The following is a 16573-nucleotide window of genomic DNA, read 5'->3' on the forward strand; positions in this document are numbered from 1 at the left end:
AATAAAACATGGTGGGCAGAGCTCAAAGCTCAAGACTTCCAGTTACTTCTAGGACATTATCAACAATGGAGGGCAGTAGTACATAGAGAAGCATCTTTCTGGCAACCAGCACTGCTACTTATAGACAGAAAACCACAGCATGATTTGTCCTTATCAAACTGTCTGTTCAACCTGAAGTCTCCTGCTAGGGGGATGCTCTGTTTATAGAGATAGTTATAATCGTGGGGAGATAGGGTTATACCTTCTGTTTCTAATGTTTCTTCTGTCTTGTTTCGTTTGTTTTTAATCATCATTGTATTTTAGAATGAATAGGAACCGGATCAACAATGCCTTCTTTTTGAATGACCAGACTCTGGAATTTTTAAGAATTCCTGCCACTCTTGCACCACCTACTGACCCATCTGTGCCCATCTGGATTATTATATTTGGTGTGATATTTTGCATCGTCATAGTGGCAACCATGCTATTGATTTTGTCAGGAATCCGGCAACATAGAAGGTAAGATATTTAAAGGGAGTGATTTAAAGAACATTTTCTTGTTTACTCATGACTTGGAAAAACAAGGAGAGGATTTTCCCCTAGATGAAGAAAATGTGTTATATCTGAAACTGAAAAAATTGGTGATTTTTCAAAATATCACTTATGCTCTTGTTTTTGGAGACTTTTTGGAGTCCGTGTCCCTTAGTTAACTATGGGTCCTTCCATTACTATCTTTCTTTCTATTCTACACCATGTGAATGTTTTATATCTAGAGTTGGTTTTAATATCTGGGTTATGATTTTGTAAGCTGGATATACAGAGCTAAGCAGACTTTTTGGGTAGGCAGAGTTAATCTTTGCTAGTCATCCACCTCCAAAGACTAGTAGTTCCGTAGTCCTTTTCATGCCTCCTCACCCTGGCCTGCCTCTTCCAGTGCCTGCAGCCTCCACCTTGTACTACACACTTTTGCGATGTTTTATATTCCCTCCCTTTGATGGATGCTCTCCCTCTAGTGCCTATGATTTTATATAGACCCGTGTTCTTCACAGTGGCCTTTGAATCAACTTCCTGCATCAGAATTGCCTGGAACACTTGTTTAAAATATAGGTTCCTTTGCCCTACCACAGACCCACTAAAGTTGATTCTCTGAAGGAGGTGCATTCTTTTAACTGAAGTTTAGTTGATGTACAATTGAAGAAAATATGTTTTAATGAATATCTAGGCTATTCTAATTCACTTAGTTTCAGAGCTTCCAAATAAAGTACTTACATTTAGATTCCCACTCCTGGAGTTCATTTAGCTGGATTCTGGGGCACATGCAAACTTTGCTGTCAAAATTATTGGTATTAGAGAATTTCAGACCAGTGGGAGAGTTATTTAGGTAGAGAGGAGACAAGATTTCTTAGCACAATGAAAGGAGAAAATAATTTTGTTTACAAGCACCTCTGATCCAGAGGGGAAGTGAAGAGAGTCCTTAACTCTTCAGTAGACACTCTGATGCTTCTAAACCTTCCCTTCTGATACCAAGGAAGAGGAATTCTGGTAAGTGGAATCACAGGCACACACATTGGTTTTCAAAAGGGTTGGTGCCCACACGGGACATGCAGGTTGTGTTTGGCCAAGTGTGTGTTTGACTAAATGTTTCTCCTGAGACTTTCTACTTTCCATATTGTTCACCCTGGTTATTAGCAGAAGGTAATCATTTTAAATTTGGGGCTTTATAATTTTTTTCACAAATGGTAAGTGAAATGCTATGGAATAAATGTGATTTATGTGTAGTGCCCAAATTAAGCTCAAAGATTAAGATCAAGTTGTACTTGCTTGCTTTTATTGCTCTTGGCGTGACACATAATGCTGAGAGGCTTGGTACAACTTATTAATCTGTTTTGTTTTGTTTTTCAGAATATTAAGAAATATTCTCTTGTAGTATTTGAATACCTATGTTTAATAGTTTTAAGTTTTATATTAATCCTGAAATGCTAGGATTCTATGGTTTCCAACAACTGTAACCTTTGTGAATTCACGCCATCTCCTTGGTTCCCAATTTCCTCACTAGTACAATATGGTGAAGGAGGTAGAAGAATGGGCTCTGGAGATAGACTGCTTGGATTCAAAGTATTTATTGCCTAGACTCTGCTCTTGTATGTAATCCATTAACTGTATGGATATCAGGAAATACAGGCAATGAGTCAGGGAAACCAAGCTCAAGAGGATATGGTTTGTGGTGCTCGAGTCAAGTTGGTTAAATTTTTCTTTACTGTCTGTGCATAGATAACTTTGCTCGAGTGACAGTGAGGTATATTAGAAAGAATTAATTTGCTGGGATCAAAAGAGTTAATAGAGTTCTTGAAGTAGTGCCTGGCACTACTGCTGTTAGCTGTTACTGTTATTTTATTATCCTGCCAGTTGCTGGTCTTTCAGCTCGTTAGTGCTGGGATCAGCTATCTCTTCCTTCAGAGCAGATTCTGCAGTAATATAAAAACTGAGTGTGTAGCATCATAATCTGTTGCCCGGGAGAAGGGAGGCTGTTGTCACAACCTTGCCTTCACAAATTTAGTTCATGTTCAAACCAGGAAACAGATGGACAAATCTCCTGTGTCAACCTGGAGAGCATCAGTAGTTAGCAAATAGAGTCAGGACAGTTATGACAACCTTTTGAAGAGAAATTAATTTGTTGGGTTTTCCATTTGGTACGGAAAAAATTTGGTGGGTTTCTCTTGGGCAAAGTATCACTTCAAAGTTGGGGCGAGGGTGCAGTTTGAAGTGGGGAGAGCCCTGATCATTGTGATGAAAGCCTTTTCTAATTGTGGAAAAATAGGAGTTGCCCCTGAAAGCCTTTACTGTTGAGGAAGACAAAGATTTGTTCAAGAATCCAATTCATACATTAGGTAATAATGAACACAGTTTGTGTGATACAAAATCTTAAACCTAGAAGACCAGGAGGGACCACAGGGTCATCTGAATCACCATTCTGCTTCTGCAGAGAAGAGTGCCCATGTCATCTAAGACATGTGCATCTTTATACTTACTACTGAAGAAATTGCTCAAGTAAAGCTTTAACTATTCTGTTAGCTGTGTCAATAACAGCATTCCATTGACTGTTCAGAACCACTGGGTGGAAAGTATGCAGTCACTGGGGGCCCAAACTAGGTGAACTCAAATACTAGTTATACCCTTTAGCTGAGTGACCTTGGTTGCATCATGTAATTTCTGTGGGTCTGTTTCTCCATCTGTTATAGGGAGATAATGTCTCACAGGACTTAAATGAGGATTGGGTGAAAAAATGTGTATAAAGTACCTAGGTTATAGCATGTACTAAATAAACAGTAATTAGTATTATCCAAGATGAGCTTAACCCATTTCTGTGATTAAGGGATGCTAGAAAAAGATCTCTTTTCCATCCAGATATTGCCACCGTACTGCAGAAGATTTTCCAGTTCAATGACTTATTGCTTGAGATTTTATTAGTTAACAAACACCTATTTTATTTTATTATTTTTTTCATAAATATTTTATTTTATTTGACCATGGAAGTTTATCAGTCTATATTTGACTATGTCCTCAACCAATATAACTACAAATGAGGTCCAGCAATGCCATTCCAACTGCATGATTTTAAGAAATTTATTCTGACATGGTGCCTAGACATTTTCTCCCACAAATTAGCCCCACTCCTAAGGATCAAGCAAGGCTGGAGATGGTCTCTGGAGAATGTGGTCTTGACCATGGGCTCAAATCTCAGGTAGAGTTGGTTTTTTTTTTTTTTTTTTTTTTTTACCATCTTTATTGGAGTATAATTGCTTTGCAATGGTGTGTTAGTTTCTGCTTTATAACAGAGTGAGTCAGTTATACATATACATATGTTCCCATATCTTTTCCCTGTTGCATCTCCGTCCATCCCACCCTCCCTATCCCACCCCTCTAGGTGGTCACAAACCACCTAGCTGATCTCCCTGTGCTATGCGGCTGCTTCCCACTAGCTATCTATTTTACATTTGATAGTGTATATATGTCCATGCCACTTTCTCACTTTGTCCCAGCTTACCCTTCCCCCTCCCCATATCCTCAAGTCCATGCTCTAGTAGGTCTGTGTCTTTATTCCTGTCTTACCCCTACGTTCTTCATGACCTTTTTTTTTTTCCCTTAGATTCCATATATACGTGTTAGCATACGGTTTACGTTTTTCTCTTTCTGACTTACTTCACTCTGTATGACAGACTCTAGGTCCATCCACTTCACTACAAATAACTCAATTTCATTTCTTTTTATGGCTGAGTAGTATTCCATTGTATATATGCGCCACATCTTCTTTATCCATTCATCTGTTGATGGACACTTAGGTTGCTTCCATGTCCTGGCTATTGTAAACAGAGCTGCAATGAACATTGTGGTACATGACTCTTTTTGAATTATGGTTTTCTCAGGATATGTGCCCAGTAGTGGGATAGCTGGGTCATATGGTAGTTCTATTTGTAGTTTTTTAAGGAACCTCCATACTGTTCTCCATAGTGGCTGTATCAATTCACATTCCCACCAACAGTGCAAGAGTGTTCCCTTTTCTCCACACCCTCTCCAGCATTTATTGTTTCTAGATTTTTTGGTGATGGGCATTCTGACCGGTGTGAGATAATATCTCACTGTAGTTTTGATTTGCATTTCTCTAATGATTAATGATGTTGAGCATTCTTTCATGTGTCTGTTGGCAGTCTGTATATCTTCTTTGGAGAAATGTCTATTTAGGTCTTCTGCCGAGTTTTGGATTGGGTTGTTTGTTTTTTTGATATTGAGCTGCGTGAGCTGCTTGTAAATTTTGGAGATTAATCCTCTGTCAGTTGCTTCATTTGCAAACATTTTCTCCCATTCTGAGGGTTGTCTTTTGGTCTTGTTTATGGTTTCCTTTGCTGTGCAAAAGCTTTGAAGTTTCATGAGGTCCCATTTGTTTATTTTTGTTTTTATTTCCATTTCTCTGGGAGGTGGGTCAAAAAGGATCTTGCTGTGATTTATGTCATACACTGTTCTGCCTATGTTTTCCTCTAAGAGTTTGATGGTGTCTGGTCTTACATTTAGGTCTTTAATCCATTTTGAGTTTCTTTTTGTGTATGGTGTTAGGGAGTGTTCTAATTTCATACTTTTACATGTACCTGTCCAGTTTTCCCAGCACCACTTATCGAAGAGACTGTCTTTTCTCCAGTGTATGTTCTTGCCTCCTTTATCAAAGATAAGGTGACCATATGTGCATGGGTTTATCTCTGGGCTTTCTATCCTGTTCCACTGATCTATATTTCTGTTTTTGTGCCAGTACCATACTGTCTTGTTTACTGTAGCTTTGTAGTATAGTCTGAATTCAGGGAGCCTGATTCCTCAAGCTCCATTTTTCGTTCTCAAGATTGCTTGGCTCTTCGGGGTCTTTTGTGTTTCCATACAAATTGTGAAATAGTTTGTTCTAGTTCTGTGAAAAATGCCAGTGGTAGTTTGATAGGCATTGCATTGAATCTGTAGACTGCTTTGGGTAGTAGAGTCATTTTCACAATGTTGATTCTTCCAATCCAAGAACATGGTATATCTTTCCATCTGTTTGTATCATCTTTAATTTCTTTCATCAGTGTCTTAAAATTTTCTGCATACAGGTCTTTTGTCTCCTTAGGTAGGTTTATTCCTAGGTATTTTATTCTTTTTGTTGCAATGGTAAATAGGAGTGTTTTCTTAATTTCACTTTCGGATTTTTCATCATTAGTGTATGAGAGTGCCAGAGATTTCTGTGCATTAATTTCGTATTCTGCTACTTTACCAAATTCATTGATTAGCTCTAGTAGTTTTCTAGTAGCACCTTTAGGATTCTCTATGTATAGTATCATGTCATCTGCAAACAGTGACAGCTTTACTTCTTCTTTTCCGATTTGGATTCCTTTTATTTCTTTTTCTTCTTTGATTGCTGTGGCTAGAACTTCCAAACTATGTTGAATAAGAGTGGTGAGAGTGATCAACCTTGTCTTGTTCCTGATCTTAGTGGAAATGGTTTCAGTTTTTCACCATTGACGACGATGTTGGCTGCGGGTTTGTCATATATGGCCTTTATTATGTTGAGGAAAGTTCCCTCTATGCCTACTTTCTGCAGGGTTTTTATCATAAATGGGTGTTGAATTTTGTCAAAAGCTTTTCTGCATCTATTGAGATGATCATATGGTTTTTCTCCTTCAATTTGTTAATATGGTGTATCACGTTGATTGATTTGCGTTTATTGAAGAATCCTTGCATTCCTGGAATAAACCCCACTGGATCGTGGTGTATGATCTTTTTAATGTACTGTTGGATTCTGTTTGCTAGTATTTTGTTGAGGATTTTTGCATCTATGTTCCTCAGTGATATTGGCCTGTCGTTTTCTTTCTTTGTTAAATCTTTGTCTGGTTTTGGTATCAGGGTGATGGTGGCCTCGTAGAATGAGTTTGGGAGTGTTCCTCCCTCTGCTGTATTGTGGAAGACTTTGAGAAGGATAGGTCAAACACCTATTTTAAAAGGCAAGTGATCTTATTAGGCCTGCTGTTTACTATAATAGTGGTGGACTGACTAATGAGCTCTCTCTAAAAAAAAAAATCCCCTGATTTGTAGCATTTGCTGACTTCCTATCCAGTCTGGAATTTCTGAATGTTTGAGTCACCTCTAGCAAGCCTGTGCCAGCCAGTTTCAACACGCCATTACAACTGCCGCCTCTTCGTGAAATAATTCGAGGAGGTTGCTTCTCTATTACCATCTAGTTGAGAACAGCAGTTTGCAGAATTGAGAGATTTGTTGCAGGAAAAAAGTTGGAAAAGTGATTTTTTTTTTCTTTTGGGGAATAATTAGGGAGTTGGGTATGTGGGAAGACAAACAAGATGAACTGCATATACTTGACAGTGGTGTCTGTACTAGATCTGTGTCTAGCCCCAGCCTGGAAGTGGATATTTTAGCTCTCTGGTCAGCTTTATGGTAATGGTGATGATGGTGATGGTGATAGTGATCACTGTAATGGTGGGGGTGATGTGATAATGCTAATGGTGGTGAAGTCGATGATGTGATGTGTGTTTTAGTTGAAAGAGCACTGGATCAATACTCCTGGTTTTGGGTTCCAGTCTCATGCCCTGGCATTTTTTAGCTGAATGACCTTGATCCAGTCATATATGGAAAATGAGGATAATATTTTCTTAAATAGTTACGATGATGGGAAGACAAAATTGGAGAATACACACAAGTGCTTCATCCACTGGGGAGTGCTATATCAATGTAAAGAAGCATCATCATCAAAAAGCAGTTACAAAGTGCTAATTCTATGTAACCTGGCACCTTGTGCTATAAAAGAAGAGTCACAGACACAGCACAATTTCAGACTTGTATGTATATAGTAGAATTGATTCATGAGTCCTGCATATAAATAGACTGTTATAATGTTATTGTCTTAGGAAGGGATCTTAAACAATGATCTGAATCCATCTCTCCAGAAGCCAAGGCCCAGAGAGGTAAAAATATCTTATTCCTTTATTGACCATCCATTATGTGATAGGAGCTCTAGAATGTATCATGGAAGAGACGTACATAGATAACATGGGTGGTCTTTGCCTATAAGGAGATGATAATCTTGTAGTTGTAACAAAGCCAGGTCAAGGACTCAGGACATTGAACCCTAGCTAATGCTAGCAGTTGAGCAGAGTCACTAGTAAATTCACTTGGTTTATTTCTGGTTATATTTCTCTTCTCATAAGGTCAATAGTAAAGGGAAGTGCATTTGGATTTCTATGAATTTTTTCACACAAGGGGCTGGGGCTCAGCCAATATTTTCATATACTGAAACTTCACTTTCTTATAGAGTCGCAATTAAGTGAATAAATTGTCTTGAAAATAGAAATGTAAATGAAATCAGAAATGTTAGAGCTAATAATTGTTTTACTTTGCTGTTCTTAAATGTACACACTCAATAGGAGTCAAATATGTGTGCTTCGCTGGTGGCGCAGTGGTTGAGAGTCCGCCTGCCGATGCAGGGGACACGGGTTCGTGCCCCGGTCCGGGAAGATCCCACATGCCGCGGAGCGGCTGGGCCCGTGAGCCATGGCCGCTGAGCCTGCGCGTCCGGAGCCTGTGCTCCGCAACGGGAGAGGCCACAACAGTGAGAGGCCCACGTACCGCAAAAAAAAAAGTGTTTTGAGAGAAGCCTTGGGAGATGAAATAGAGTTCTAGGTCTACTCCTTTCACCAGTCTCATTCCATTATGAAAGACAAGTTGCTCTACATATTTGAGTCTCAGCTCCTGCATTTGAAAAACAGTGATAATAATAAAATCTACATAGTATTGCAGTAGGAATTAGGTGAGATGATGTGTACAAAGCACTTAGTCTGCCGTGTAATAGATACTAATTCTTACTGTTCTGCTATCACATCACCAGTCTCACTGTGCTGCAACACCCATTAAAATCGTTCCAGCAGTGCTGCCATTTCCCCAGGACTCATCCACACTGATTATGACGACAGTCCCAGTTCCCCAATAATTAACTCTGTCCTGTTTTGGAATCATATTTGTCTGTCCTTTGTTGTTTGTCTGGCTGTTCTTGGGCCTTGGCTTTTCAGCCCTGTCTTGTTTGAAGGGAGACAAAAATACTGTTTCTGCTTTTAGCTGCCACTACTTTATCTTGAGCAAACCCTGATCCTCAACACCCCCTAGCTATGTGGGCCACCCGATACAGGCAGACCTCACTTTATTGTGCTTCACTTTATTGTGCTTCTCAGATACTGTGTTTTTTACAAATTGAAGCTTTGTGGCAACCCTGCATTGAGCAAGTCTGTCAGCACCACTTTTCCAACAGCATTGGCTCACTTTGTGTCTCTGCGTCACATTTTGGTAATTCTTGCAATATTTCAAACATTTTCATTATTGTTATATTTGTTATGGTGATCTGTGATCAGTGATCTTTGATGTAACTATTGGAATTGGGGGGGCGGTCCACAGAGCACATGCACATAAGATGGCAAACTTAATGATGAATATTGAGTGTTCTGACTGCTCCACCAACAGGATGTTCCCCGTCTCTCTCCCTCTCCTCCAGCCTCCCTATTCCCTGAGACACAACAGTATTGAAATCAGGCCAGTTAATAACCCTACAGTGGCTTCTGAGTGTTCAAGTGAAAGGAAGAGTCACATGTCTCTCACTTTAAATCAAGAGCTAGAAATGATTAAGCTTAGTGAGGAAGGCATGTTGAAAGCTGAGACAGGCTGAAAGCTGGGCCTCTTACATCAAACAGTTAGCCAAGTTGTGAGCGCAAGGGAAAAGTTCTTGAAGGAAATAAAAAGTGCTAATTCAGTGAGCACACAAATGGTAAGAAAGTGAAACAGCTTTATTGCTGATGCGGAGAAAGTTTCAGTGGTCTGGACAGAATATCAAACCAGCCACAACATTCCCTTAAACCAAAGCCTAATCCAGGCAAAGCCCTGATTCTATTCAATGTTATGAAGGCTAAGAGAGGTGAGGAAGCTGCAGAAGAAAAGTCTGAAGCCAGCAGAGGCTGGTTCATGAGGTTTGTGGAAAGAAGCCGTCTCCGTAACATCAAAAGTGCCAGGTGACACAGCAAGTGCTGATGGAGAAGCTGCAGCAAGTTACCCAGAGGATCTAGCTGAGATAATTCATGATGGAAGCTGCACTAAACAACAGATTTTCAATGTAGATGAAACAGCCTTCTATTGGAAGAAGATACCCCCCAGGACTTCCATAGCTAGAGAAGAGAAGTCAATGCCTGGCTTCAAAGCTTCAAAGCACAGGCTGACTCTCTTGTTAGGGGCTAATGCAGCCGGTGACTAAAAGTTGAAGCCAGTGCTCGTTTACCATTGTGAAAATCCCAGGGCCCTTAGGAATTATGCTAAATCTACTCTACATGCGCTCTATAAATGGAATAACAAAGCCTGGATGACAGCACATCTGTTTACAATATGGTTCACTGGATATTTTAAGCCCACTGTTGAGACCTACTGCTCAGAAAAAGATCCCTTTTAAAATATTACTGCCCATTGACAATGCACCTAGTCACTCAAGAGCTCTGATGGAGATGTATAACAAGATTAATGTTGTTTTCATGCCTGCTAACACAACATCCATTCCTCAGCCCGTGGATCAAGGAATAATTTAGACTTTCAAGTCGTCTTATTTAAGAAATACACTTCATAAAGCTACAGCTACCATAGATAGTGATTCCTGTCGTGGATCTGGGCAAAGTCAGTCAAAAACCTTCTGGAAAGGATTCACCATTCTAGATGCCATTAAGAACATTCATGATTCCTAGGAAGGGGTCCAAATATCAACATTCACAGGAGTTTGGAAGAAGTTGATTCCAATCATCACGGATGACTCTGAGAGAGGTTCAAGGCTTAAGTGGAGGAAGCAGCTGCAGATGTGGTGGAAAAAGCAAGAGAACTAGAACTAGAAGTGGAGCCTGAAGATGTGACTGAATCGTTGCAGTCCCATGACAAAACCTTAACAAATGAGTTGCTTCTTATGGATGAGCCAAAAAAGTGGTTTCTTGAGATGGAATCTACTCCTGGTGAAGATGGTTAAAATGACAACAAGGGATTGGAATATGACATTAACTTAGTTGATAAAGCAGCAGCAGGGTTTGAGAGGATTGACTCCAATTTTGAAAGAAGTTCTTCTGTGGGCAAAATGCTATCAAACAGCATTGCATGTTACATACAGAGAAATCATTCATGAAAGGGAGTCAGTCGATGCAGCAAACGTCACTTTTGTCTAATTTTAAGTAATTGCCACACCCACCCAGCCTTCAGCCACCACCCTGGTCAGTCAGCAGCCATCGACGTCAAGGCAAGAGCCTCCACTAACAGAAATGTTCCAATTCGCTGAAGGCTCAGATGACGGTTAGCATTTTTTATCTCCAAAATATTTTTAAATTAAGGTATGTACTGTGATTTTTTTAGACATAATGCTATTGCACATTTAATAGACTACAGTATAGTGTGGCTCGCTTTATTGCAGTTGAACCAAACCTGCTGTATCTCCAAGGTATGCCTGTACTTTTTTGGTCCCCTCTTTTGCCCATCTTCTCTCTGGATTTATGAGAAATAGCCACACTAAGGCTTCTAAGAGCTAGTTTCAGGTGTTTTAGTCACGGGTTTTTTTTTTGTTTTGTTTTGTTTTTAATCCTCTTCCTGAACCACCTGACATGCAGGAACAGCGGAAGTTATTAACACTCATTTTTATTTTTCAGGAAAAAGAATTCATGTTTTTAGCAGAACATCAAATCAGAATGATCCAGAAAGATAGTTAAGTTTTATTATACTTAGAGCAATGTGCAGGCAGTGACTCAGTTTATTACAGGACACACTATGAAATGTGACAAAGGGCTGTATTACTGTTAGATAACCTTTGAACTTCTTATCATGTCCGCCAGCCAGCAAGTTACTGACACTGCAGTTTGTGAAGCCTGGCAGTGCCAAGACTGTGAACAACTAGATCTAAGGTCACAAAAAAATAACATGTACCTAATTTGTCATGGACACGGCTCTCGTTTTGATAAATTTCCACAGCGATTTTGCTCAGAATCTTTTTGATTAAGAAATCCTTCTTCTAAAGAAGAGAAACTTGTCCTCATCCATCTGCACCTTCCTTTTTCGTTCTTCCCCATTCCTTGTGATGCCTGGTGGATTATTTTTCCTTTGTGGTTGGCAGGGGGAGGGGAGGCAGGATTTCTTGCCATGATCTGCAAGTGTCCAGCTCTCTGCAATTTTGCTTCTAATTCTGTAAAAACTTTTTTTTTAACTGAAGAAACTGGCAAATGAACACTGGCAACCATTACTTCTAAGACTGCTGTTGCATTGCCCCCTACTTCAGAATGCTCCATCCACAGGATTTTTGTAATATGAGTTTCATACTTACATACACAAATTTCAGGGTAAAACTTCACTGTTAAAAACCTATTTATTGTTATGGAGAATTATTATTCACTCCAAGCCCAATGAGGAGTGACTTGGGGAGAAATTGCGTGAGCTAGGCATTTTTGATGATAACTTATAAATATACATTTGTCGCTAGGGTGTCATTCTTACTGAAACATCACTCCTCTCTTTTATAATCCATGAAAAGGAGGGGAGGATGAGTGAAATTTGGAGTTTTTCTTTTTTATTAAGCCCTTTCTTTCCACTTTAGGACAAGAACTGTGTCCCTTCCAACACATAGTAGGCACTCAAAACATAGTTATTGAATGAATGTTGGATACTATGAATGGAAGTGATGTGTTCGATGGTTATAGAATGTCAGTTGTCTTTGCTTTCTGGATGACGTGGAAAGTGACGAGATACCCCTGTCTACAGGAGGAGGGACCAAAGAATTCTAGTCCTCTGATAGGTGATTTCACCTGGCTGGAGGACCTTCTCATCACAGGAAATTGTATGCCTACTCCAACTGGCACTGATCGTTGACCGCTGATGCTTGGAATGGACAGTGCAGTATCTTCACCCTGAGGAAGGGAAAACACAGCAGCCTGTCCTTACCTAGGTCTCTGGGACTACAACCCACCGACTTCCACTCCCAGCGTTGGGCCTGTAGTGATACATTTTGACATTTGACAGTGGCATGCACAATGGCAAAATACTTTCAAGTGATGACAGTGGGATCTACAGTATTGAAATGCTACTTTACTTTTCTTTATAAACTCCACCTATTTGAAATTATCTAATAAACCATCAGTGAAGCCTGGCAAAATCTGTACTCACTCCTAATTCTTAAGGTATGAAAATGAGTACTTTCCTCCATCCATTTGAAAAAATAACTATTCAATAAATACAAGAAATATCACGTGTACATTCCCTTCCTTCCTTCCTCCCTTCCTCCGTCCCTTCCTCCCTTCTTCCCTTCCTTCCCTCTTTCTTTCTCCTTCTTCTGATAGAGCCCATTCAAAATCTACCTTGGGCTGCTGTCTGAGTAACTTTGCCTACAGCATTAGTCCATCCATTCTTCCATCCAGTTGTTTGTTCCATCACCCAACTACCATCCAATCATCCATCCACCCATTCATCCATCCATCATTAATTCATCATCCAGCCAACCAGTCATTGATCTACATTCATTGATCCATCCATTTATCTGTCTAACTAGCTAGCCAGCTACTCATATGTCTGTCCATCCAACTCTAAGCACATTAGTTGAGTGCCTACTCTATGCTGTCAGCTGTTTTACAAAATATCTTTTAATTTGGAGTTGTCTGATTAGTTCTTCCTGAGAGATTCAGGTCAAAAAAATCTGGTGATGGGGTAGGGCAGGAACACAGAACACAGAATTTTATTTTTAAAAAATATGTCTTCTCGGTGCATCACATCTAGAGGCACTTGTCAGTTTGTCTCATTGTTGGTGATATTCACCAAATTTCTCCCTTTACAAAAAACAAATGTCTCTTTATAATTAGTACATTGCTTGTAGGGGTGTTACATTGAGACCCTGTGAGTATCCTGTTCCTTAGTCATCTCCCACTCAGTGGTTTAGTATCCATTGAGGAGCCTCATCAGAATCAATTATTATTATTTGGTGATTTTCTCTTTCTGTTGCATCTTCTATATTGGTTGTCATTCTTTTGTAAACAAGAGCTCTTTCTTTTCTCTGCCTTCCTCCACCATATTCTTTAAAGCACTTTGAAATGAGCTCTCATGTAGGACTAATAGGAAATTCTACCTTGATCATCTTTGGGGCATCTTCACCACCTCCTCACCCGCTAGAAATTCACTAAGTTTCTAAGGGACTTCCATAGCGGTGGAAGTCCATCCTGGTCACCACAGCAGTGTCCACCATCCCAGCCATGTGATCCACTCAGGTCTGCCTCTTTGGAGCTTCTACAGATTTCTGGGACAAGAGAATCTTTGACAAGTCTGGGAGCCTCGTGTCTAACATCATGCCTCCATGGTGCCCTAACATCTAACTTGTGATAATCCTGAGGGAAACTCTTCTGCCCTCTGATTGCCTAGAGGTACTCACATCTCTTTTCTCCCCCTACCTCTATGATATCAAGCACAACTGGCTCAGTGTCTTGGCCTTTCACAAAGGACAGGAAGAATGTTTGAATTCAAGGCTACATTTTCCCACACTCCAGGGAAAGATTAAGGATCTGGTTACCATTTGGATTGGGGTAGCAGGGTCCTTAAAGGGTCTGAGAATGAATAACTTAAAAATTTACCTGTTAAATAGAATTTTTTGGAATGACCTGGGATTATAGCTATGAGTTGTAATTAGTAAAATGTGTTCGGAGTTCCAAAAACCTGACTTAACAAATGAATACAACTATTTTGTAATGAGTAGAGCCAAGGAATGATACCTGCAGTTTACAATGGTTACATCCTTTCTACAAAGTAATGTGAGTTTGCTTCTTGGTATCTCATTTCAACCTGATTTTTACCTAACATTTGCAGACCATTAATTTGTCAAATCTTGTGAGAGGAATTTATTACTTTTTTAAATTCAATTTTTGTGAAGTTCTCCTAGAGCTAAATTTTTTAACTTGCCAATTTACCATATGTTTTCCTCACATTCCTTCATGGAGTTTGTGTGTGTGAATGTACATACGTATATGTATGTGTATACAAACATATTCATTCATACAAATATATATATTCATTCATATACATATATATATATAATCCATGCAGACTTCTGATCTTGATAGCATCTTTTCACCTCATCAACTCTTTATGATCTTTGAAATTTATTTGAAAATACACAATGTCATCTATTTTCCCCATCATTCTAGGGTTCCTCTTCCCTTTCCTGATCTCCATGTTTGTACAGAAGACCATCCTTTCTCTTCCTAGATCCCAATCATTCTTTTTATGTGCATTTAGGAAGAACAAAGGACCTTCTGAAATGGAAGACACTGAAGATAAATGGGAAAACACAGTCAAAATTGAAAATGGCATCCCCTGCGATCCCCTGGACATGAAGGGAGGGCACGTTAATGATGCCTTTGTGACAGAGGATGAGCGGCTCACCCCCCTCTGAAGGGCTGCTGTTTTGTTTCCCCCTGAAACTCAACACTTGTTTCTGTGCAACTGCTGAACATCACAATTCATTGAGGGAAGATTATATATTTTGTTTCACCATTCTTCTTTTGTAAGAAATTTTGAATGTGCATGAAATTGAAAGGCAATGAATTATACCCATGAAGACCATTGGAATAATAAGCTGTTGACTATCCAGAATATTCTAAAATATTTCTCTGACAGCACAGTGTGTAAGTGTAGTCATGTGGCATTTGTAGTTACTGATTTTAAAATGCATTAGTATTTAAGCATTTCCAGCAATAAGGTCAGGCCAGTATATATATATCACACTTTAAAGACCTAAGAAAAAATACTTTTCCAGTGGAGAATGCCTATAATATGGTGTCCAAATCATTGAAAATGGATCCTTTTTGAATATCATTTATATCACTCTGTATATGACAAGATAAGCAAGAAGAACAAGTAATTACTGTAAATGGGTTGGATAAAAATGGGCGTGTTGATATACAAGGTGGAATTTGATCCTGTTATCATACCAACAGTTGCTTATATATATTTTCTGACTATCGGTCTCTAATAGGGCATCTGTATTCATTGATTATTTCTGCAGTTTGTAGAAGTACAATCTATGCTAACTTAATAAAGTGCTAATCATCTCTTTTTAAGTGACTGACTGTAGTCTGCAATTTATTTTCACACTGTGGAACATAGTAAGCCTTATTTTTATGTTATGTTTAATCTGCTCTCCAGTCCTAGAAATGAATTATTTTTGTTGTGTGTATCCCTGCTTGAAGACTGTAGTTTTTAGACTTGATTTTACTTTCAGGTAGGCCATGTATCATTCTAAATTCTAATAATAATTATTATACATGTATTAATAGAAGGAAAATATGCAGCTCAATCTCCCACTGCTATCACCCATAGTTGGTGTTCCGGCAGTAGTCGCTAACTCACTTCCCTGCCTCCAGTGGATACAAACTCTAAGAGGGGTAGTGGAATGCAGAAGGTTTATTGGGGAGTGCTCTCAGGAGATATACCTGTAAGAAGTGAGGAAGTCACGTGTGGTAGATACTAAGGTGTCTGTCATCTCCTGATGTTCATGCCTTCATGTAACCCTCTCTCCGTGAGTGCGGAGGGGACCTATGACTTACTTCTAATGAATAGAATACAGCAAAGCTGGTGAGATGTCACTCCTGCAGTTAATTTTTTTTTTTTTTTTTTTTTTGCGGTACACGGGCTTCTCACTGTTGTGGCCTCTCCCGTTGTGGAGCATAGGCTCCGGACACGCAGGCTCAGTGGCCACGGCTCACGGGCCTAAGTGCTCCGCGGCATGTGGGATCTTCCCGGACCGGGGCACGAACCCATGTCCCCTGCATCGGCAGGCGGACTCTCAACCACTGTGCCACCAGGGAAGCCCCCTGCAGTTAATTTATATGATATCTGAGTCTGTCTTGCTAGCAAACTTGTTCCAGAGACTCTCCTTGCTGGCTTGATTAAGTAAGTGGGCATGTTGGGAAAGCACAAATGAAACTGTGAGCAGGTTCTAGGAATTGCTGGTGGCCTCTCAGCACCAAAGATAGCCTCC

At 39.7% G+C, this 16573-nt stretch overlaps 1 protein-coding gene across 3 annotated transcripts in view; it reads left to right on the top strand.

The window, feature by feature from the left end:
• CLTRN (collectrin, amino acid transport regulator) overlaps positions 1 to 16291 on the top strand; it is a 79657-nt gene extending 63366 nt beyond the window's left edge. For 2 of the 3 annotated variants that reach the window (XM_060002135.1, XM_060002136.1), the window contains 2 exons: positions 304 to 498; positions 14830 to 16291. In XM_060002135.1, coding sequence (XP_059858118.1) covers positions 304 to 498; positions 14830 to 14986 — 352 coding nt within the window. In that variant the 3' untranslated portion in view covers positions 14987 to 16291. The remainder of the gene's footprint in view (positions 1 to 303; positions 499 to 14829) is intronic. The other variant, XM_060002137.1, reaches the window with a different exon arrangement.
• The last annotated feature ends 282 nt before the right edge of the window (positions 16292 to 16573 follow it).

The sequence above is a fragment of the Delphinus delphis genome, chromosome X (genome assembly GCF_949987515.2).
Source record: "Delphinus delphis chromosome X, mDelDel1.2, whole genome shotgun sequence".
Taxonomy (NCBI): domain Eukaryota; kingdom Metazoa; phylum Chordata; class Mammalia; order Artiodactyla; family Delphinidae; genus Delphinus; species Delphinus delphis.